General features: G+C 38.2%; 2 protein-coding genes across 2 annotated transcripts; one reads left to right on the top strand and one right to left on the bottom strand.

Moving 5' to 3' along the window:
• Nucleotides 1–856: 856 nt before the first annotated feature.
• Nucleotides 857–1,486, bottom strand: LOC106716668 (allergen Tha p 1). Its single transcript, XM_045681556.1, has 2 exons — nt 1,285–1,486; nt 857–1,078 (listed from the first exon to the last, which is right to left on the bottom strand). Exons 1-2 carry the CDS (start codon nt 1,469–1,471, stop codon nt 885–887), a joined length of 381 nt encoding a protein of 126 aa, XP_045537512.1. The 5' UTR covers nt 1,472–1,486; the 3' UTR covers nt 857–884.
• A 4,549-nt stretch (nt 1,487–6,035) lies between these two features.
• On the top strand, nt 6,036–18,849 carry LOC123721794. The gene is made up of 5 exons (XM_045681629.1): nt 6,036–6,098; nt 6,526–6,684; nt 6,858–7,096; nt 12,934–13,085; nt 14,009–18,849. The coding sequence occupies exons 1-5, from the start codon at nt 6,036–6,038 to the stop codon at nt 18,847–18,849; spliced, it is 5,454 nt and encodes a 1,817-aa protein (XP_045537585.1).
• The last annotated feature ends 5,990 nt before the right edge of the window (nt 18,850–24,839 follow it).

Raw genomic sequence — 24,839 nt, forward strand, 5'->3', positions numbered from 1 at the left:
AAAAACATCAATGCTCAATATATCTTACGCTTTATTATTTACATTTCCAAGAATTAAAGAATGTTTAAAAAAAAAATAACCTTTCAAGTCCTTTGCCACTCGAACTCATTATAAAGCACTTTAAAGGCAGTATTAACTTTGTTGATTCAAGTTTCGGCAAGTACTAAGGAGTGGTGATTATTTCTCTGTGGAGGATAAAGTAGAGTAGCCAGGACGTGACTGGAAACAACGAGCACTCGTTGACTTCTTGTCTTCTACACCGTTTCCAAATAAATTAAAAAACCGCATTTGAAATTCATTCACCAACTCTAAAACTAATTTGCCGTAACTATTTATATTATGTCGGCGTCATATTATCAACAATAATTAGTACTCTCCATAGCTACGCTAAATTACGCTGTGAAAATCTCAAATACTATTTATTATCCGTACACAAAACATTGATAAGTTTGATTGGAGTCGTCTATTCTGTCAGAGCCTGTAGTTGATATTCATTCAAATTGATATGACATTCAATAACGCTTGTAGAATTTACTTTGTCCAGGGCTCCAGAGAGTGAGAGATATGTCAAAATGTATATGTGATTTCACATTGGAGTTTACGGCCCATACGGGCGCATACGTTGTATTAGATTTGTAATCTAATAGAAATGTTTTCTATGACGTCACGAATACATTTAAAAAAAAATCGTGCAAAGATGTGTTCAACCCACTGGGCCAGCGTGACTTATACACATAGGACCTGATAAAAAGCTATATAACCAAAAATTACGATGTCGAAACTTAACGTAACGTGCATAACTAGTAAGGAATGTTAGTTGAATTAATTACTTCTTTGCTCTTTAGTTTAACATATATTTAATTATCATATGTTTGCAACTTATTTTATTTGGGGGCATATTTGTCAATGAAAGCAGTTATATCTTCAAGATTTTGTCCCTTGGCTTTGTAGATCTTGACCAGTTCGTCCCACTCTGCTGGCAGCAGCTCCATGATGGCCTTGATAACTTCGGCGACCATCGTCTTTTGTTTCTCGGTGCACTTGCCGCATTCAGACTCAAGTGCTTCTGGGATCCGACCTTAAAAAAAGGAATAAATTAATAATTTAATATCACTATATTATTTTAACTCCTGTTTGCGTTGTATTTTAAAAATTTCCTGATGATTTTTCTGCTATGTTCACAACAAAATCAAATGATGCCAATATCCATGACCACGTAATCAGACGTTTGTAACCAGAGGCTATTGGCACTTATGATCTATAAAACATAAACAAAACACAAACTTTTAAAATCGGCTCCTTCGGGTGTACATTTTCCTTTTGATTGGAAGCATAAGACGTACGCTTTCAACAACCGAATGTTGCCAATGACTTCCTTAACGTTAAAGGAGTCGTATTTGTTGTCATAGAAGCCATCGTCAGGGCGCGCTAAGGCCACAGCCAAGACAGCTAGCAAAATCATCAACTTCATGTCTGAAAATGAACATGATATTAAAAAAAACACTTTCTATAAAATACCAGAACGACACTATAAATTCAAGCAATCTGTATACAGTCAATTACAATGGAGTGAACCGGACATACATATTTACTAAGATCCTTAAACATATCTTAGTAAATATGTATGTCCGGTCCATTCAGACTGAGGCGGAAAACGGAGCAGATTATTAATCGCAAATAAAGTTGAGCTTTAAACAATTGAAAAAGTTTTAATTTTACTTTGCGCATCTTTTCTGATCAAAAGGAAGCGTTAAAAAGACGCGATAAGTAAAATTAAACATTGTGTCTATCTTTTAAAGCTCAATTATATTTACGATAAGAATCTGGTGTGCTCTCCGCCCCGGTCTCTGTGAACGGGCCCTAACTATCACCTGGGAATAAATATCTATTTCTACTGTGGGTATTAACTGCATTGATACTTGTATTCACACAGAATTTAAGGACGACAGTCAAACGGAAAAATATAAAGAAATACGTCATATTTAAAATTGCCTAGTTAAAAGAATTTTAAAGACAACTACAATTTTATGCATAGTTACTATTTTATAACATAGCGGAAAAAGGTCAAATACTTATGTATGAAATAAAATACATTAAGACACAGTTATTGTATGTTATAAATTAGTTAAAAAGTTCCCTTCCCACCCTTTTCTTTCAAAAAGAATAAAATAAAACAAACGCGTCTATTTTTTTTTCCATTTTTACTTATTAATGAAACAAATCCTCACAATTTTTTTTTTTTGTAAACATACATCAAATAAAATAATGTATAAACTGTATGAATTTTAATTGTTGAATTGTTTTAAAGTAATTGTTCTATAATTCTCTAGTAATTTCCCTAATTGCTTATTAAATTAATATGATAATTATCTCATTATCTCTTGCAAGTTTGATACTACTCGATGCACATCGTTGTTCGTTGAAGGTTTTTTTTTCTATTTTAAAACATTTTTTCAATGTAAATATTTCTTGTTATTATATGCTTTTCTAGATATGTCGATAAATTATCATTATGTAGATTAAATAAAAATTGAAGTAGTTCTTAGTAAAGAATACGTATAGGTAAATAAGAAGACTAAAATAAAAGCGTTAAATGCGTTCTGCAAAACTATTTGATAAATTTTAATTCAATATTTATAAAATTCCCCTAATAGAAGAACGTTTCAGAAAAACAATATGTAATATGACTCACCTAATGTTTACCTCCTATCAATTCTCGATTTAAACTACAGAAATATTTAAGAGACTCCACATTATATAGCATCATAAAAATCACTCTTTAAGGTCATGTGCACATAATTGCTTACACTTACAACTAAAGAATTAAAAACTTACAATTAAAACATTAATCTCTTTTTCTGTATTATTCTGGCAATCATGTTGTTTAATATTTAATAAAAAAAATTTCAATAAAAAATGTTTAATTAAAAATTAAATTTTAATGCAAACTACTTTACTTGCTTGTTAAGTCTCCGGTTGCAGATTTGACGTGAATGGTCCTTTTATGTATACATTATATACTTCAATAATTTATTTAGAAATAAAAGAGTAATAAAAAATAGTTTTTGGTTATACGAGTTTGTAACGCAAAGATATCAGGTGTATGAAGAATAAAATGTAATTTCATACAGACAGTTCTATTTTAATATCTTTACTAAACTTGATTATTTTATAGTATCTAAATCACAGAATATTTAACCTAACCTGAACTTAAAAAACCAAAATAATCCAACTGACTTAGGTTCTAATAGATGAAATAGCGCTATTTCATCTACATTTTAAACAATTCATCAACATTTTAAACATCTATTTTAATACGCAAACAGTAGTTTGCGTATTAAATTAGTTTAAACTATAAGTTTAATTAGTTTAAACTAAATAAACTCATCAACAAAAAACTCAAACACTCAAAGTCAAAAATAAAACCCATATTTATTTCTCCTAATATTAAACAATTGAAAACATGAATGGATTAAGGGGTTATGTAGCATTTAACATTGAATAGAAATCAAAAATGTAAAAAATAATACAAAATCCCATCATCCACTCTTGTCTTCAATTGCACAATAAAATCAATAACAATCATAAAACTTATTTCAAACCTTCAATCATATTCATAGACACAACCAACTTGGAAGGCTACTGATTTGAATATCGGACGCTTTCATAGAGAAATGTGATTTATGTTTCTTACAATATAGTTTAAATTAAAATATCTCCAATATATTTCCAATATTGTTATTCAAAGCTATTGAATTTGAAATTTGAATTTGAAACAGCACCAGATGTAACGGATATAAATGTACCAGTGAATTAAATGATCAAAAACTAAGACAAAAAATAAGACTGATGAATAAATAAATAAAGCAGAATTACAAACTAATTGAACCTTAGGTGGTTTCATATAGGTTTGACGTTTATTTTCTTTTTACAATATAAGGTGGCAAACGAGCAAGCGGCCACCTGAATTCGCCGAACTATCGCAGCGACCGCTGCCTATAGACATTCGCACTTGCAAATGTGTTGCCTGCCTTAATCAACGAAGGAGACCCACAGAAAGAAAATATTTCCCCTTTCTATGCCTCCCCTCCTACATCAAATAGGTACTCCTTCGTCTTCCCATTCTTACAACAATAGAGCGGTAAGGGAAAGAGAATTAAATTACGCCTGCGGAACGCATGCTCATCAGACGAAACGCGGAATTACATCCACTTTACGCCTGATTTCTGTGTGGTCGTGGTATTGCACCGGGCGAGCCGGCCACTTTTAAAAGACATTCGATTTTCCAAAAGACATATTGTATTGTAAATTCCTACTTGAGAACACTGAGTTAACTTACCCCAATAAAAGGCCTTACTTTTATGCTGTTTAATAGAGGAAGTTGGAATATAGCTCCAGTGATAGAGAAATTAAGGAGCAATAGGTTAGTGTGGTATGGACATAATATGCGGAAAGATGATTATCACATAAACAAAAAAGTAATGAGATTGAGTATTGATAGCTTCAAAGTTAGAGGAAAACAAAAAAAATATGGTTGGACAGTACGAAAGAGGACCCGTTCGGCAAGAAGATAGCATAAAGTTCTCTTAATGTTAACATTATTCAAGATCTGATATCAGAAATGATAACCAAAAAGTCAACATAAAGTTAAAATAAAGTTAACATAAAGCTCTCTTATGAGCCATCTAGCGCCATCTTTTAGAGATCATTAAAAAGATATCAGAAAGATAACGTTTTTATGTTAAAATTAAGAGGCTAGTGTAAAATTAAAATCGACATGGTAAATAGGTTTAATTATTGTTTATTTGATAACACAATGAATAATAACGATATGACATACCAATATAAATAATCTTATTATTAAAATTATAAATACTTTTACGGCTCAAGTAATGATATAGGAGTTTTAAATGTTGGTGGTGGTTGCTGATCCTTTTGGCTCACGTACGTGGCAGGTGGCATTGGTATATTATTTATTCCGCTATCTGAAAATAAAGTGTTTTATTAATAAGGAACAAAATAATTATATATAATTGAACAACTTTATTTGTTACATACCCTCATTATCAGAAGAACTTGACGATATTATCCTCTTTCTACTTTTAGTTTCTTACTTTTACATCTTGTGTTAAATCCTAAAAAAATATCAAATTAGAAATTGAAAATATTCATTAAATTTTAGCGCATTCTAAATTTTATCAGACACTTTTACAAAGACGATGCTGATAAGTTTTTTTTTAATTATGTATGAATTAAATGAACAAAATTGTATACAAATGTTTAAATTTAGAAATATTTTAAAAAGTAAAATATTTAAACTGCATTTAATTAAAATAGCGACGAGCATCGTCTTACAACAATTTTAAATAATTTAATTAGTTATAAAATATAAAAAAATGTGTTTATAACCTATATTCATACTTACAAGTTTATTTGTTCGGCAATTAAATTCTTGATAACTAACTGAATAATAAGAATCACAAATACTATTAATTATAGTTTCAACCAGTATGTTAAGTCAAAAATAATACGTTTATGTTGTAATAATTGAATAAAACCACTTAGCAATGCCGAACGAATTACGATGCAATTCACGCTTGTCAACAATCACTCTTTAATGGATGAGTGAGAGGTCCGTATAGAACAAAATGGCCGCTGTTGTCGCGAAAAGTACTAACAATTCAATTTTTCGTATATTTCAATTTCGAATTATTTTTGAATTGAACACCAAATTTATTTTTGAAAAAGTAACAAATTAGAATTGTTTTTTAAAAATGATTATTAAGGAAATTCAATAAATCTGAAAATTTTTTAAAGTTTTATTAACAAAAAAATATGTTCTCGAAAAGTCATCATTTAGTTATCATTGAGATTGCTTTAAAATGACATCGGCAAAAAGTTATCGAAAAGACAACATTTTGCTGAGCTCTAAAAGTCAACATGTTTCAGACAACATTATGTCATCTTTCTGACTTTTATGCCGAACGGGGACACACTTAAGAATGGGGCGAATTTAGATATGACGGCTGATAGAGATGTTTGGAGGTAGTACGTACTATGACGACCCTCGTAGGGAAAAGGGCAGGTTGATGACGATGGTTAATTTTGTACTCCGTATTAGGTACCTTTAGGTTACAAATCTATGGCTAAAATTAAGTGATCATTTCACAGTACATGGATTCATTGGTCTGTCATGTTATCTTTTTAATTTTCTTAAGTTTAAGTAGGCCATAATGAATTTTTACCCCATTTTTTTTTTAAATTTACCGAGTCGACCGTACAATCATCCATATGAAGATTATGAGACATGTATAATGAGATAACGTATACAGCTTGTTATTCACATTTCATTTAATTTATAGTTATTTGTAAGCCAAATTTTCCTAAATATTTGTCGAAATAACAAACTAATTATTTTATACGAGTTATTGTTTTTTTTGTGCGATACTATACAAAAACGACCCCAAAAAACCTCAACGACTTTTTGTTTTTTTGTTTTAAAAAAAAGTTCTGTTTTACCTAAAGGCTGGTTTTACAGTCACGCCGCTAGACGCGCCGTTGGACAGCGCGCTGTTGGACAGCGCGCGTTTGAACAGCGGTGCACCAAAAAACGACATTAGTACGGCGCGTTTCGCTGCTGTGAGACAGTCGTGTACAAACAGATACAAAATGAACGGCAATGCGGTTAGAGTACTGGCTATTTACTTTTTATGGAAAAAAAGGCAACAAAAACGTCGAAGAACAGTAGGTGTTGATCCTTATAACGCTACAAGGTTACTGAGAGGCGAACACGTAACATCTTTCTCTGATTTACGAGAAAATAGTTACAAATTTTATAAATATTTTGTACACAACAGTACCTAACGGCACGTCTCAACGGCGTGAGACTAAAACGCACAATGGCCGTAGAAGCGCACGAGCGGCGCGCGCTTCGACCGCGCCGCGCGAATAGGACGCGTTCAACGAACGGCGCTGCTCAAGCGCGCGAATTTGAAACGCTACTAATACCCCAATACATATCCGAGCGCGCGCGCTCCGACGGCGCTGCCGAAACGCGTGACTGTAAAACCAGCCAAACTAAGGCAAATCCGGTCAGGTCTAATTAAGTTTGACTAGCTATACTAGTCTATTAAGACAATTAACATAATACATAATTTTGACGGATTTTTATTATTCACAAATCAATTTTTGTGGCATAACGGACGGTCCTTTGTGTGTTCATTTCATTGTATTAGAAAGACTTATAAGCCATTTGGCGCGACATTACTTGAATTGTTTATTGATCCCTAAAGAATTACGAGCCAAATATTGAATGTGCTATTTATTACTAAATCAATTTTGGGTTATTAAAGCAATACTAAGCTATGTTTTGACATACAGCTAGGACATTTTTATGATCCAAAAGAAAATAAACAATAAACGATTAAAACAAGGTTAAGATTAGCATAGCATAGATATAGCAGTTTAGATCACATTTCAAACACGTAGAGAATTGAGTATCCGTTTTCTTTTATTACTATGTATTTTTATTTATGATACTTTTTAACTTTATTCATTCTTACCTCGAATTCGTACTTATTACTAACAAGCTGTCGTCCTCTACACCAAATTAAAAAAATCATGTCATCATCATGTGTTCTTCCAGACTATGGTCTACATTTATGCTAAATTTTAACGAGATCCGTGGAGTCTGGAGATACCTTCTAACAAACGTCCATCCATCTATACTTTTTCATTCAAAATATTAGTAATTAACTATATATATATATATATATATGTAGGAAGAGGATCAGCCATAGTTAAAAAGAATGAAGCTACTTTAAACTTTATAATAGTTATTAGCAAAATCACAGGACTAATGACAGTTAATTAACCATTAAACTAAACTATGTAACAATTCAATAAATTAGCCTTAAATAATAACCGGGTATAATTAGTCTAGGGACCAAATTATAGCACCGGAATAATAATTAATTCGTTTCCACAAATTAACTATCCGAAGCGTCTAGGTTAAGCAAGCGAAGTACAACTAGTGCACGGAGCCACGCCAGAGCCAAGACTGCCTTTCAAATAATGTTGCACGTCTTTTATAGCGGCAGAGCTAGTAGTGGGGAGAGTGGGGGCATCGAATGACGCAATCGGTGCACGTGTTGTTTACAGTTTCGCTCAGGTGGCGCGCGGGCGCCGACACGGCCATGCTGACGTGCGTGCGCCCTCGCACGCGCCCCTTTTAATTTTTATACATGTGAAGTAAGAAAAACATCGTTCGATTATCCTGACAATATTATTGTTACGCCATCTACATCCGCCTGCTGAGCCTGCACGTAGCAGAGCGGAGCTACAACGCCATCTACATCTGCCTACTCGCCAGCAAAACGGAAGTCGTCGCTGATCAATCTTTAACGCCAACGATGTCGTCACATCCCGTGAATCTACCCTATATAACCCGTTGCACTGACACCGCAAGTTCAGTTTTTATTCTGTCGTCGGAAGGTCAACATAACTTCAACTTCAGTTTACTTAACTAATGAACTCGGAACCAACCACGCTGCCGGTTGCCTGCTTGTTAGATAAGTACTGATTACTGAGTCATTTCTGCCTTTTTGTCATTTTGTATTCGTGATGTTAGAATTACAAATCAGTTTAAACTCTAGCCGTTGGTAATGATGTGTTGAATTTTGTGTTGAATTATTGATTTTGTGATAAAATGTAAAATCGCGTTGTGATAGACATCTTTCATCTAGGACTTTTAATAATTCGCTTTAATATTATAGTGTCTGGTCCGGTCCAAACTGACCTGAGCGAAACTGTAAACAACACGTGCACCGATTGCGTCATTCGATGCCCCCACTCTCCCCACTACTAGCTCTGCCGCTATAAAAGACGTGCAACATTATTTGAAAGGCAGTCTTGGCTCTGGCGTGGCTCGGTGCACTAGTTGTACTTCGCTTGCTAGTATTGAATGTAGTAGTGTATTGAACGGACTGCGGGACGTTCAGCATCTGGCATACTGCGGGCTGCCATTAATATCATGTAGAGGACGGACTGCGGGACGCTTGCCCTACATGGTCTTGTGAATTAAGGCATTGAACGGACTGCGGGACGTTCAGTATCTGGCATACTATGTAGCTGTGTTGTGCACCGCGCCTGTCTGCAATCAGCGCGCCACAGCCGCGCCTGACTACAAGTAGCGCGCCACAGCCGCGACTGTCTGCAATCAGCGCGCCACGGCCGCGCCTGACTACAAGCAGCGCGCCACAGCCGCGACTGTCTGCAATCAGCGCGCCACAGCCGCGCCTCACTACAAGCAGCGCGCCACAGCCGCGCCTGAATACAAGCAGCGCGCCACGGCCGCGCCTGTCTGCAATCAGCGCACCACAGCCGCGCCTGACTACAAGCAGCGCGCCACAGCCGCGCCTGTCTGCAATCAGCGCACCACAGCCGCGCCTGACTACAAGCAGCGCGCCACGGCCGCGCCTGTCTGCAATCAGCGTGCCACAGCCGCGCCTGACTACAAGCAGCGCGCCACGGCCGCGACTGTCTGCAATCAGCGCGCCACAGCCGCGCCTGAATACAAGCAGCGCGGCGCGCCACAGCCGCGCCTGTCTGCAATCAGCGCGCCACAGCCGCGCCTGTCTGCAATCAGCGCACCACAGCCGCGCCTGACTACAAGCAGCGCGCCACAGCCGCGCCTGTCTGCAATCAGCGCACCACAGCCGCGCCTGACTACAAGCAGCGCGCCACGGCCGCGCCTGACTACAAGCAGCGCGCCACGGCCGCGCCTGACTACAAGCAGCGCGCCACGGCCGCGCCTGACTACAAGCAGCGCGCCACGGCCGCGACTGTCTGCAATCAGCGCGCCACAGCCGCGCCTGACTACAAGCAGCGCGCCACAGCCGCGCCTGAATACAAGCAGCGCGGCGCGCCACAGCCGCGCCTGTCTGCAATCAGCGCGCCACAGCCGCGCCTGACTACAAGCAGCGCGCCACAGCCGCGACTGTCTGCAATCAGCGCGCCACAGCCGCGCCTGACTACAAGCAGCGCGCCACAGCCGCGCCTGACTACAAGCAGCGCGCCACGGCCGCGCATGACTACAAGCAGCGCGCCACGGCCGCGCATGACTACAAGCAGCGCGCCACAGCCGCGACTGTCTGCAATCAGCGCGCCACAGCCGCGCCTGTCTGCAATCAGCGCGCCACAGCCGCGCCTGTCTGCAATCAGCGCGCCACAGCCGCGACTGTCTGCAATCAGCGCGCCACAGCCGCGCCTGACTACAAGCAGCGCGCCACGGCCGCGCCTGTCTGCAATCAGCGCGCCACAGCCGCGACTGTCTGCAATCAGCGCGCCACGGCCGCGCCTGTCTGCAATCAGCGCGCCACAGCCGCGCCTGACTACAAGCAGCGCGCCACAGCCGCGCCTGACTACAAGCAGCGCGCCACAGCCGCGCCTGACTACAAGCAGCGCGCCACAGCCGCGCCTGACTACAAGCAGCGCGCCACAGCCGCGCCTGACTACAAGCAGCGCGCCACAGCCGCGCCTGACTACAAGCAGCGCGCCACAGCCGCGCCTGAATACAAGCAGCGCGCCACAACCGCGCCTGTCTGCAATCAGCGCACCACAGCCGCGCCTGACTACAAGCAGCGCGCCACAGCCGCGACTGTCTGCAATCAGCGCGCCACAGCCGCGACTGTCTGCAATCAGCGCGCCACAGCCGCGCCTGACTGCAATCAGCGCGCCACAGCCGCGACTGTCTGCAATCAGCGCGCCACAGCCGCGCCTCACTACAAGCAGCGCGCCACAGCCGCGCCTGAATACAAGCAGCGCGCCACGGCCGCGCCTGTCTGCAATCAGCGCACCACAGCCGCGCCTGACTACAAGCAGCGCGCCACAGCCGCGCCTGTCAGCGCACCACAGCCGCGCCTGACTACAAGCAGCGCGCCACGGCCGCGCCTGTCTGCAATCAGCGTGCCACAGCCGCGCCTGACTACAAGCAGCGCGCCACGGCCGCGACTGTCTGCAATCAGCGCGCCACAGCCGCGCCTGTCTGCAATCAGCGCGCCACAGCCGCGACTGTCTGCAATCAGCGCGCCACAGCCGCGCCTGACTACAAGCAGCGCGCCACGGCCGCGCCTGTCTGCAATCAGCGCGCCACAGCCGCGACTGTCTGCAATCAGCGCGCCACGGCCGCGCCTGTCTGCAATCAGCGCGCCACAGCCGCGCCTGACTACAAGCAGCGCGCCACAGCCGCGCCTGACTACAAGCAGCGCGCCACAGCCGCGCCTGACTACAAGCAGCGCGCCACAGCCGCGCCTGACTACAAGCAGCGCGCCACAGCCGCGCCTGACTACAAGCAGCGCGCCACAGCCGCGCCTGACTACAAGCAGCGCGCCACAGCCGCGCCTGACTACAAGCAGCGCGCCACAGCCGCGCCTGACTACAAGCAGCGCGCCACAGCCGCGCCTGAATACAAGCAGCGCGCCACAACCGCGCCTGTCTGCAATCAGCGCGCCACAGCCGCGACTGTCTGCAATCAGCGCGCCACAGCCGCGCCTGACTGCAATCAGCGCGCCACAGCCGCGACTGTCTGCAATCAGCGCGCCACAGCCGCGCCTGACTACAAGCAGCGCGCCACGGCCGCGCATGACTACAAGCAGCGCGCCACGGCCGCGCATGACTACAAGCAGCGCGCCACAGCCGCGACTGTCTGCAATCAGCGCACCACAGCCGCGCCTGACTACAAGCAGCGCGCCACAGCCGCGACTGTCTGCAATCAGCCGCGCCACAGCCGCGCCTGACTACAAGCAGCGCGCCACGGCCGCGCATGACTACAAGCAGCGCGCCACGGCCGCGCATGACTACAAGCAGCGCGCCACGGCCGCGCATGACTACAAGCAGCGCGCCACAGCCGCGACTGTCTGCAATCAGCGCGCCACGGCCGCGCCTGTCTGCAATCAGCGCGCCACAGCCGCGCCTGACTACAAGCAGCGCGCCACAGCCGCGCCTGACTACAAGCAGCGCGCCACAGCCGTGCCTGTCTGCAATCAGCGCGCCACAGCCGCGCCTGACTACAAGCAGCGCGCCACAGCCGCGCCTGTCTGCAATCAGCGCGCCACAGCCGCGCCTGTCTGCAATCAGCGCGCCACAGCCGCGCCTGTCTGCAATCAGCGCGCCAGTGCAGCGCCTGTCGCGAGCAGCACGCCAATGCAGCACCTGACGACGAGCAGCGCGCCCACATAGCGCCTGCCAACGAGCTGGTATCGAAAGACTCTATGCCATTGTTACAGACGAATTCCAGTGTTGAAGATGCTGGGAGAACGAGCCCGAGGACGGTCTCATGTCAGGAGAAGCCGTGTTAGGACTGTTGAGGGTAGCCACACAAAAAAAAAGGGTTTTATAAGGAAGCGTGCGCTGCTGCTCGAGGCAGTCTCTTTCCATCCGTCATTGCGGAACGTCTGACATTTTTGTTTACTTACGTTCGGTTAAAGTTTATACTACACTGTTTCGCTGTTAGTTTAATTCTTTTAAAATACTTTTGCATCAAATATCTTACAATAACTGTTATATAGAACACTAAACTGTGCAAAAAAACATTTAATATTACTACCTCAACACTTTTTTTTAAATATTACCTTAATACCTGTTCAAGATGCAACTCACATATTGTAATCACTTAGGTCGTTAGATGGCGTAATGTTCTTATTAGATCGCACTATGGTTTGGTTAGCGTGGTATTGTATACGGACCGCGAGTTAAAAATAAAGACACGCTCAGATCAGAATACAGTTGTGGTTTTATTTAATTATTGACCCTTCTAGTAGTTCACAAATTTCGAGGAGCTGTCAAGAAAACACGCGAAGTGTTAAACATTTGGTCCTGAACGAGCCGAATTGTTCCCGGTATTGTTTGGATTCGTGGCTCATTTGGCCACACCAGCGTGTACTCGCAGTGGATCGCTGCAAAGGAGTACGCGTCATCGCCAGGAGGTAGCAGTTCACAAGCGCCTACCGGTGGAGTTCAAGACAAGGTCAACGGGCGTCACAGAGGGCGCCACCCGACACTTGGACGTGACGCATATCAATCACAGAGTGAGTGAGTCAGTGAAGTGCAACTGTAAGTACAATTTAATACATACAATAAATAGTGCAAGTGAATTAGATCAAGAGATTTTGAACCTTATATACATGAAGATTTTAACTTAGAAAATTGTTGAAGAAATAGAATTTAGAAATTCGTTTGAACTTTAAATTAGTAGATTTTAGTTGTTAATTGTTTTAGTTATAATACTGTGTGCATGTTAGACTTAGTGTAATTTTATACAAAAACGGAGGAACGGGGAATCTATGCTGATTTCTGCGGGTAGTAAACTTACCTTTTAAACACTTGTAAACGTTTTTGCAATATTTTAAATTTATGTTGCTTATAATCATTTTCATATTTTACATGTGTATAATATAAAGTATTCTATTTATTTGCCTTAGAAACTTAGTTGTAGTTTGCTGTATTTAATATTATTCCTTATTAGATCAATCTCGACTGTTCAAATAATTTTAGTGTAAAGGTTTTTGTATACAAAATATTATAATGGAGGGTTTAGTTAATGTTTTAAAGGACATTCAGAATGTCATACAAAGAGGTTTCACTAATTTTAAAAAGAGTCCCAAGGATAGGTTAACCGTAGAATATATGGAAACAAGACTTGAATTATTAGAAAACGATTGGGCACGGTTTAAAGAAAACAATACTAAATTACATGAAAAGTTCAAAGCTGAAGAATGTAAAACATTGGTAGACATGTATGATAGTACGGAAGAGTCATATATTACTTATAAGTGTTTACTCAAATCATTGTTGAATAAATGTAGGTCGGTCAACTCGTCAGAAAAAACCGTTTCAAATGATACTTCCAAGTGCAAAAGTTCAGTTAAGTTACCTAAAATCACTATACCCACATTTAGTGGTAAATATAGCGAATGGACGACATTTCGGGATTTATTTTTGTGCCTTGTAGATAAAAATGAGAGTTTAGACAATGTAGAAAAGATGCATTACTTAAAATCGCACCTTACGGGCGAAGCAGAACAATTTGTAAGACATAAAGAAATTTCTGACTTGAATTACGCCCAGTGTTGGGCCAAGTTAGAAAAACGCTATAGTAATAAAAAATATCTCTCAAATTGTATTCTAAAAAGATTGTTTAGTCAAAAGCGTATGTTAATTGAGTCTGCCGCTGGTCTCAAAGAGTTGCTCGACACAACAAATGATTGTCTTAGTGCGCTTACTAATTTAAATGTCGATGTATCTACATGGGATATTATCATCATTCACATAGTCACTTTTAAACTTGATCCCGAAACTCGGAAACAATGGGAGTTAACTACAAATAGTAACGACATTAATGAATTACCTACCTACGAACAATTTGCCACCTTTTTAGAGAATCGTTTTCGCGCCTTTGAAAGGATAGAGCCAAACAAGGTTCATCAGGTCACCAGGTCCCATGTTCCTAAGGCAATGGTAACGACAAGTTCAAGCAAGATTCGCTGTGAATATTGCTCTGAGACACACAAATTGTGTTTCTGTAAGAAGTTCGCGAACCAACCAGTTGACTCAAGACGGGACTTTGTTGTAAAACATAACATATGTTTTAATTGTTTGGGTAGCAATCATAGTGTTTACAATTGTAAGAAACAGACAAATTGTAAAGTGTGTCTAAAACGGCACCATTCTTTACTACACCCAAGTGGTGAGTCCGTAAAGAAAGATCAGGATATACGAGCTAATGTGATGACTGTTGATGCTAGCTCTTCGGCTAGTGTTGATCATGTTGTTGCGTGTTTATCTACCAATAAAGTACCTAGAACTCGACAGGTTTTATTAGCTACAGCACTGGTTAAAGCTGAGTCCAAGGGGGGTGACTTTCAGTTGGTAAGAGTATTGCTTGACCAAGGCTCTCAAGCATGCTTAATCACTGAGGCCACAGTTCAATACCTAAGACTTCCGAAAATTCCAATTCAAGGAATTTTGTCTGGCTTAGGTAATAGTTCAACTGTTGCAAGGTACATGGTACAAATAAAAATTCAATCTCGGATAGATCCGCACTTCAATTTACAAGTAACAGCTTACGTGTTGACGAAAATTACGTCTTATTTACCGGAGCAGAGCATAAATAAAGATATTTTAAAATGTATCAATATATCAAGTAATGATCTAGCCGATCCCCAGTTCAACCAACCTAATAAAATTGATATTTTATTAGGAGCTGATGCTTACAGCTGCATTCTAAAGGAAGGCATAAGGAGAAGTCCATCAAGTAACTTGATCGCGCAGAACACCAATTTCGGATGGATCTTATCAGGTGCTGTAAATAATTCAAATGAAAATTCTAACTTCACACACAATAATATTAATGTAATGCATACACAAATAAGAGAAGAAGATGTTCTCAAGCGATTTTGGGAAATTGAAGAACAAATTAATAATAAAAAGATACTTACCCCAGATGAACAAAAATGTGAAGAATTTTATGCCGCTACTACCTCAAGACGAGAAGATGGTAGATACGTAGTAAGATTACCATTCCGCATTGAGGACCCTCAATTTGAAGATACTCGTTCCGTAGCTGAAATAAAATTTAAATCATTAGAAAAAAGGTTAGAAAAGGACAAAGAGCTAAAAGAAAGGTACACTAGTGTAATAAAAGAATACTTACAATTGGATCACATGAGACCTGTAAATGATAATAAAGGGGATGTTGCTGTATACTTACCTCACCATGCAGTGATACGGAATGACAAAACAACTACCAAGGTAAGGGTAGTCTTCAATGCATCGGAAAAATATAAGTCAGGTGTTTCGTTAAATGATACACTCATAGCCGGTCCATCATTGCAAGCAGATTTGAGACATACTGTGTTGAGATGGAGAGTTCATCCTATTGGTCTAGTGGCAGATATTGTTAAAATGTACCGTCAGATAAGGATAGCTGATGAGGACACCAAATACCAACGAATACTCTGGCGTGATAGTCCAAATAAAGAAATAAGGGATTACGAATTGCTGACAGTAACGTTTGGAACCACTTCAGCTCCTTACCAGGCAGTCAGAACACTTCACCAGATAGTTTACGATGAAGGTAAAATGTATCCGCTAGCAGCCGAGAAGGTTTTAAATTGCTTTTACATGGATGATTTAATGACTGGATGCTATAATGTAGAAGAAGGACTAGCAATTTATAAGGAAATGACAGAATTGTTAGGAAAGGGGGGATTTTTATTGCAAAAGTGGAACAGTAATAATGAGGAAATTATAAATAAGATAAATGAAGCAGAGAGGCAAGGAATACAAAATCAATTAGATCAAAAGCAAATAGTTCAACAACAAGGAGGTCAAAAACAAATAGATCAATGTACGGAAATGGAAACTAGAACAAGCCAACAAGGAGAAAAAAATAATAAGGACATAGAAGATAAGGGAATAGATCATAAAATAGACAATGTTATTAAAATTTTAGGACTATCTTGGAACCGCAGCATAGATGCATTCCAGTATACTGTGAATCTTCCACCGCAGACGACTGCACCTGTAACAAAAAGAGCTGTAATTTCAAATATAGCACGTTTGTTCGATCCTCTAGGATGGCTAGCTCCGAGTGTAGTAATAGCAAAAATATTTATCCAAAAATTATGGCTCGCTGGAATTGAGTGGGATGAAGAATTAAATCCTGAGTTGAAACAAGAATGGAATACTTACCGACAGGAATTGTCTCATCTTACCCAGATCGCCATTCCACGCTGGCTTGGCACGAACTCCAACGATGACCGCGAGCTACATGGTTTTTGTGACGCTTCTAAGGCAGCCTACTCAGCTGTGGTATACTTGCGAATGACGGATGTCACAGGCAAGGTCAAAATTGCCTTGTTAGTTGCAAAGACTAGAGTTGCCCCTATAAAGCAGATCAGCATTCCTCGTTTGGAATTGTGTGGGGCAGTACTCCTTTCAAAATTATTGATGGAAACGGCGGAGGTATTGCAGATTTCAACGAATAAAATCTTTGCTTGGACAGATTCTACTGTTGTTTTAGCTTGGCTAAATAGTCACCCAAGCAGATGGAAAACGTTCGTGGCCAATCGCACATCTGAAATATTGACTTCAATGCAACCATCTCAATGGTTCCATGTGTCAACGACGGAAAACCCGGCAGACTGTGCATCAAGAGGACTTTTACCCAGTTTGCTTGTGGAGAATTCCCTTTGGTTTTCTGGACCAACTTTTCTTAGTTCAACCATTATTTATAAAAAGCAAGATGTTCTGAAAACGGACTTAGAGCAAACATTAAAAGTTTATGCTGTTGTAACTTCAAGCAAGGATTGTGATATATTTCAAACTTTTGAAAGATATTCCTCTTTATCAAAACTACTACGAGTAATTGCATATTGTCGTCGATTTAAAAATAAAGGTAAAAACGATACTGACTATTTACAGAAAACAGAACTCGAAAAGGCATTAGAATGCTGTATAAGAAGAACACAGGAAGATACTTTTAAGGAAGAATATGTACAATTGCAAGACAAAGGGTTCTTAAGGCTAAAGAAAAGTAAGTTAAAGTCATTGTGCCCTTATTTAGACGAAAACGGTTTGATTAGAGTAAAGGGTAGACTAGAGAAATCTTCGCTAGACGAACAGATGAAGCATCCAATAGTATTGCCAAACAACGCACATCTTACTCGCTTAATAGTAGCCGACGCTCACATCAAGACACTACACGGAGGTAACCAGCTCATGCTAAACTATTTAAGATCAGCCTACTGGATACTTGGAGCAAGAAATTTAGTTAAAAGGCACATTAACAAATGCGTGACCTGTGCTAAGCAAAGAGCCAGTACCAAGGCCCAAATAATGGGTGACCTTCCGTCTGTCAGATGTAACCCGTCGAGACCGTTCTTGCACAGTGGTGTTGACTACGCAGGTCCTATAAATGTAAGGACAACAAAGGGTCGTGGTCACCATTCATATAAAGGCTACATATGTTTGTTTGTTTGTATGTCTACGCGCGCTTTACATCTAGAAGTAGTCAGTGACATGGGTACGCAAGCATTTTTAGCGGCCTTTAGACGGTTTGTGTCTAGACGTGGTCATTGTGCCAAACTTTATAGTGACAACGGCACTACATTTGTAGGCGCTTCGAGAGAGTTACAGCGACTCGCGCCATATCAAACTTCTATAGCACAACATTTAGAGGCGAACAACACTGAATGGCATTTCATTCCCCCACATGCTCCCAACTTCGGTGGGTTGTGGGAAGCGGGAGTGAAATCAACAAAGTTTCACCTCAAACGGGTTATCGGTGATGCGACACTTACCTATGAAGAGCTTACAACACTTCTTACCCAAGTCGAAGCTTGCCTGAATTCGCGACCGATAAGTGTTATGAATCTTAATGATCCTGGAGAACCAATACCATTGACCCCAGGACACTTTCTAATCGGTGAACCTATAATTTCAATACCAGAGTACACTAATTACGAAAGTTCAAATGTTCATTCTCTAACACGATGGCAATTTGTTCAGAGGATGTTGCAATCATTTTGGAGACGTTGGTCTCAAGAATATTTAAGCAATTTAATGCATCGTTATAAATGGTCGTCCAAGGCTCAAGAACCAAAGATTGGTGATATCGTTCTTATAAAAGAAGACGATATGCCTCCTAGTCGTTGGTTGATGGGTCGTATTATAGAGAAACATCCCGGTGATGATAAAATCACTCGTGTAGTTACGTTGCGCACAAAATCATCTAGTATTATAAAAAGGCCAACTAATAAACTGTGTATTTTACCAGTATTCGAAGAATGACATAGTACTTTTCTTAAATCATGTTCTTTTTTTTTTATTATTTTTTTTGCATCTTATTTTTCTTACTAGTTTGTAATCATTATATAAAGTATTGGTTAATTTCAACATGTTCAATTGTCTCTTATGCGTAATATTGTCAATAAACTTTATAAAAAATAATGTATCACAAATCTAAATCAACGGCATGTTTATAATCATTGGCATATTATCAAGGACATTCTTCCACTAAATGTCCTTGGTGGGCGCTATGTTCAAGATGCAACTCACATATTGTAATCACTTAGGTCGTTAGATGGCGTAATGTTCTTATTAGATCGCACTATGGTTTGGTTAGCGTGGTATTGTATACGGACCGCGAGTTAAAAATAAAGACACGCTCAGATCAGAATACAGTTGTGGTTTTATTTAATTATTGACCCTTCTAGTAGTTCACAAATTTCGAGGAGCTGTCAAGAAAACACGCGAAGTGTTAAACAATACCTTTATCTCATTAAAAAATATTCCCATTGTTCGTAAAATTAAGCTTCAAGTTCACTCTCTTTACGAGTTTTTAAAATCTCATTTATTTGAAAATAGAGAACTCACCTTATACTCGTATAAGTGCTTGTTGAAGTTTAATTAGGCGATGTAACCTTGGAGTAATTCTTTTGTTTAAAATGTTCTTTTTTATGAAAAAAAAAAAACAACCTTTGAGGAGCGTTAAAATCGTTTATCGTGTTATTTGTTTATTTTTTAAAACTTCCCAACATTGTTTTGCCATTAATATTTAACAGTTGCTCACAATATGTATAGCATTAATTTGGCCTCACTGAGAGTCAAACGTAATAATAATAATATTATTTTGAAGTTAGAACTGCATAATTGCTTACCTTTTTTCTTTCGATTAAGTATGCAATCTATTCAATTGGAATCATGTCAATTGAACGTCGTTACAATATTGCGTCAGCGAGCTCTCTTTCTGTTTAAACACTAGGGATGTTAAAAAAAACCAAACGAATAACATGGATATTTCGTAACAACAAATCAATTCAAATATATTTGAAGTTCGAATCGATTCATTCATTTTAATCGATGTTCTTAAGCTGCTCAGTTCACTATGAAGCTAAAATAAATAGATGTTAAAATTTACCTTTTAAATTGGCCCACCTATAAATTGAATAAAAGCAAAATAATAATTATAATATTCGTTTTCTTGGCCTTGCTCTAAAACTAGTAATCTGATAACTCTATAAAACCATTGTCCGTGAAGAACTTTTTTTTTTCTTACAAAATATTATGTTAATGTTTTTTCTCTTCCCACTAAGTTGATAATTTATTGATTAGTTAATGCAGTGATATCCTTGACTCTCTACCCCTCGAAAGCCTACGTAATCAAATAATGGTACATTGCAACATTATTTTGAATGGTACATAAGAACCCTGTTATACGAACTTAGAATATATACAACCTACGAATTTCCTTTGGGACGTTTCGTAAACTGCCATAATTTATAACTTTTAGCACCATTTTTCTAAATATGTAATGCTTCAAACAGTGGTGTTAAGTATTATTATCGAATCAAAAACATATAAAATAAATATAACACTTATTTTTTAAGACATGCGCCTTTACTCCATTGGATATTACTTCACTTTCCAGAAACACTGATGAAAAATTCTACTCTGTGTTCACTAAATTGAATTAAATGTAAATCGAAGCGTGTCCGGAATGCTTAAGTCGCTCGTGATTCGAATGTTATTTGTAACGCGCACAATTTTCTACCTGGCTGATTGAAATGTTCCTTTAACAATATACATAGATTTTATTCAGAAGCGGTAGTTAATTGTTTAGGTCATTCAACTCTTACTGAAACCAAGAATGTTGTGTCGGAACCAAAAACCATCCTATAAGTTTTTGATGTTGTGTACAACACATTGTTTGAGGGTCAACATTAGCATCGGTCATAATAATTGTCCCAGATTTGTCCTGTATGTACATTTTTCGTTATTCCTTAAGAGTCGTTTATCATTCTGTCGGTCGTTCTTATTTCAAATATATTAAAACAACAATTTGTATATTTTAATTAAAACTCTAAGAAGCAAAATTTCAATTAGACCTTCAATACTCTCATGGAGATTCTGTGAACGCTTGTAACAATAAATTAGAAACACAAAGATGTGAAACTTATTATGAATTCATACTTCGAAGAACATCGCTTAAAGCCAAAGGAGATCATTAACTTATGATATACAAGTTGATATATTATGATAACTTACTGAATAATAGCAAACAATAACAATTTTTGTGCGGACCTGAATACCATAAAAAGTTATTCATTTATTTAATATATGTCTAATATATAAAATTCTCGTGTCACAGTTTTCGTTGCCATACTCCCCCGAAACGGCTTGACCGATTCTCATGAAATTTTGTGAGCATATTCAGTAGGTCTGAGAATCGGCCAACATCTATTTTTCATATTGTTTTTTTTTTAACTGCGCGCGGACGGATTCGCGGGCGACAGCTAGTATAATATATTTATTTACTATGGACTTGTATATCATAATAGCTGTATTACAATAACATGATAATTTATAGATTTCTAAGGCTCAAACGTATTGAAAATTGAACAAAAATTCAATGTCAACCTAAAAATCGTGCATCCAACAGATTGAGGCACGTTATTGACTTTTAGATCTATAAATAATCAGTAATAAATAAAGAGTCGTTCATTTTTATCCGACTTCAAAAAGAAGAAGGTTATCAATTCGCCTATATTTTTAACGATATTACTCCATGCAGAGGATGGCGGCGATGAGGAGAGAAATAAAACACGAAGTTTCAATATGGTGCGGACAGTTCGCTGTCCAAAGGCTGGGTTGAGACTGTACTGTGTGCCGACTATCTTGCAATTCCTTTATTTTTATAAATTCAAATATACAAACATTTTCTCTAACTACCTTGGTAATATTCAATATTTCACAGATGATAAAACGGTACGTTATGGTATTAATACAGAGTATAAATTCATATTAGATACACAAAGAAACATACTTAAAGGGTACAAAATCAATACAGTTAAAATACTAATAGAATTAATGTAGAATATCATGAAAGGCTTTGATTCCATCGTCAACACTCCATATTTGCATAGAATGTTGAACTGCAATCTAAATAAAAACATCGTCTTTTATTTTAAACTTGTTATGATGGCGCTTTCCATTTATAAAAATAAAGTTAGTGCTATAATATTAAATATTGATTTTTTAATAAAGTATATTTGATTCCTGGCCATTTCAATGCCGGCATTAAACAAATGGTCTCCTTTGAGCCGTCTCTCTTCCTAGAAAATAGAGTTTTAGACAAATTAATTCAATTGCTCTGAGACAACTATCGTTTTGTTGACTGAAGAAAGTGTCTTATTGAAGTTCAACAATGCAATAAATTGTATAATTGAATTATATTTATGTTATTGTATAAGTAAATAATAATTCGTGTAACGAAATGTGTAACGAATTGTGACATGATTTGTGTAACGTTTGTCTCGTCTTTCCTCACTTTATAATTTTTATATAAAAGCAAATATGTCTTCGTTACAATACATATGATACATTCATAAGGCTTTCCCATTCCAAAGTAAAGGAAAGGGAAAAACTTTCATGGAAGCACAAAGTAATATAAAAAAAATAATTACATTTTTAGGTCAAGAAAGGAAAAAATATTTTAGCTACTACATAATTTTTAAAAGAGTGGAAAACTTAAAAATCTTTTAATGATTTAAAAAGATATGAACGTATAATAGTAGGGTAAAGACGAATTTGCGGCACATCAAACGAAACTCGCTTATTTATTTAATTACTCTGTCAATAATGGTCATTAAATGAGATAGTTGAAACGACATTTGAATTAATTAAATCATTTAGAGGCGAGATTCACTTCGTTAAAGGTTAATGTTGAACGACACGACAAAGTCATTTTAAAATTGCAAGTTAATGGAACGTTCAAGAAGTAATTAAATATGTATAATAAGATAAGTATGTATGTATTAATAATTAAGTTATAAATTCTTAAGAATATTTAAATCACATTAAGACGTGATCAAGATAATACTAAGTGAAATTAAAGTGTAAAGCTTAATTCATTCGCACAGAGTTGAAAATTGGTAGAAATGTTCGGAAAATCAGTATATCATATAAATTATTGTAGCTTTAATATTTAATTGGATTGAATAATTTATTATAAGAGATACTAGTTACCGAAAAACTTTCAAAGTAGTAATACTTGATGGTAGAATTTATATATTTTCTTTGATGTCATAGGTATAAATCGTTTCTGTACAAAAAATAGCCAGATAAGTTTGTCGCACACTATTGTTAAATAATACATTTTACGAAGCTCGAAAACATGGCAGTGTCACACCTACGATGAAATAAATTCGCTTACCCCTGCTTCGGAAGAGCGATCGGCTTTAAAAGTAATCGAACTTACGTCATTACCCCGGGATTACTCAGTGTCCCTTGAAATGAACAGCTCATGAACTTAACACAGAAAGATTAAACAGCAGTTCACTCTCTTTATTAAATAGGTGACAAAAGAACAAGCCGCCATCTGATTTCCTTAAAATAGATAAAAAGGGACCGCTTCTAATAGCTCCAACAAGTTGCCATGCGTTCCCTTCCTTTAATGGACAGAGGAGACGTACAGAAAGAAGATATTTCCATTTATAATATCCTTTTTTATAAGAAAGAAGTGGAAAGGTTAAGGGGATTAAAATTTGACCTTCAGCATAAACACCTGTCAGACGAAACGCGGAATTACTTCCACCAATTGCATTGCCATTACCAGGTAGTAGTAGACGATATGCTATAGTTTCCATACTTTGTTCAATTTAATTGTAATTCTTTCTTCACCTATCACTGAGGATAGGTTTGCATTTATAATTTAACTGATTGTAGCACAAAGGAAAAACAAAAAAATACAAATATTATTTATTTCTATTTATTTGTTATTTTAACATTAAAAGTAGAACATTTAAGTATAATTAGTTAAGATAGATTTATACAATTAATTTATTATTATTACAGTTTATTTAATTAACACACTACAATGTTGAATTAAATCTTTTTAGATAGATTTATTAATCCAAATTATTAAATAATTGATTAGATTAACATTTTATTGTGGATTCAATTTACTAATTATTAAAACGGTATACTTATTCATACTTTTCTGTACAAATTTCAGATTGAAGATTTTGTGAACATACAGCTCCATAAAGTGTAACACAATAGAATCTAACTATATAAACGTTAGACAGTGTTCCAATTACATTTTAGCTTAAACATAAATGCTTATCCTTAAATCTAATTAAATTATTCTTATGTTACTACGATCTAAAACTAAACATATTAACAATTAAATTACTTGTATGCGGTTTAGTACTTCACGATGTACGCGAGTAACTTATTGTGAAAATATTTACCATCTTATGAAACACCGTCTGTTTAATGTCGTCTTCTTTTTAGCCGACTTCAAAAAGAAGGAGGTTATCAATTCGTCTGTATTTTTTTTTTTTTTTATGTGTGTTACCGCGATACTCCGCCCCTGGTGGTCCGATTTTGATGAAAAATATTTTAATCGAAAGGAAGTGCTTGCAGGTGGGTCCCATTTTTTTGTTTTTTTTTTTAAATAACTAGAAGACTAGTAGATTTTGAATATAGCTTCAAAATTTGTTGCGAAGATTAGGGACATTTTTGCTTTCAGCGCTTACGTAGGCTAAACTATAGGACCTACATAAAAATGATGTATGGCGAATTGTAGCTCTTTAAATGTGCTAAATAAAAGTCAGCGATAGCATATATCTATCTTTTATAGTTTTCTCACAATAACCATTTTTTTCTTCAGAAACATCAATTAAATTCATGCCCTATTTCCGACGCTATTATTCGAGTTCAGTATTAACCCTTATGTAAATAAACATGTTCATTATCAAGAGAATTTAATGTAGATT

The sequence above is a fragment of the Papilio machaon genome, chromosome 16, assembly GCF_912999745.1.
Source record: "Papilio machaon chromosome 16, ilPapMach1.1, whole genome shotgun sequence".
Classification (NCBI taxonomy): Eukaryota; Metazoa; Arthropoda; class Insecta; order Lepidoptera; family Papilionidae; genus Papilio; species Papilio machaon.

Coding starts and splice junctions, on each gene's coding strand:
- LOC106716668 (XM_045681556.1), bottom strand. CDS start 1,471: ATGAAGTTGATGATTTTGCTAGCTGTCTTGGCTGTGGCCTTAGCGCGC. Junction 1,079..1,284: donor CGAAGGAGCCGATTTTAAAA/GTTTGTGTTTTG, acceptor CCTTTTTTTAAG/GTCGGATCCCAGAAGCACTT.
- LOC123721794 (XM_045681629.1), top strand. CDS start 6,036: ATGTTTGGAGGTAGTACGTACTATGACGACCCTCGTAGGGAAAAGGGC. Junction 6,099..6,525: donor AGGGCAGGTTGATGACGATG/GTTAATTTTGTA, acceptor TTTTACCTAAAG/GCTGGTTTTACAGTCACGCC. Junction 7,097..12,933: donor ACTAAGGCAAATCCGGTCAG/GTCTAATTAAGT, acceptor TGGCCACACCAG/CGTGTACTCGCAGTGGATCG.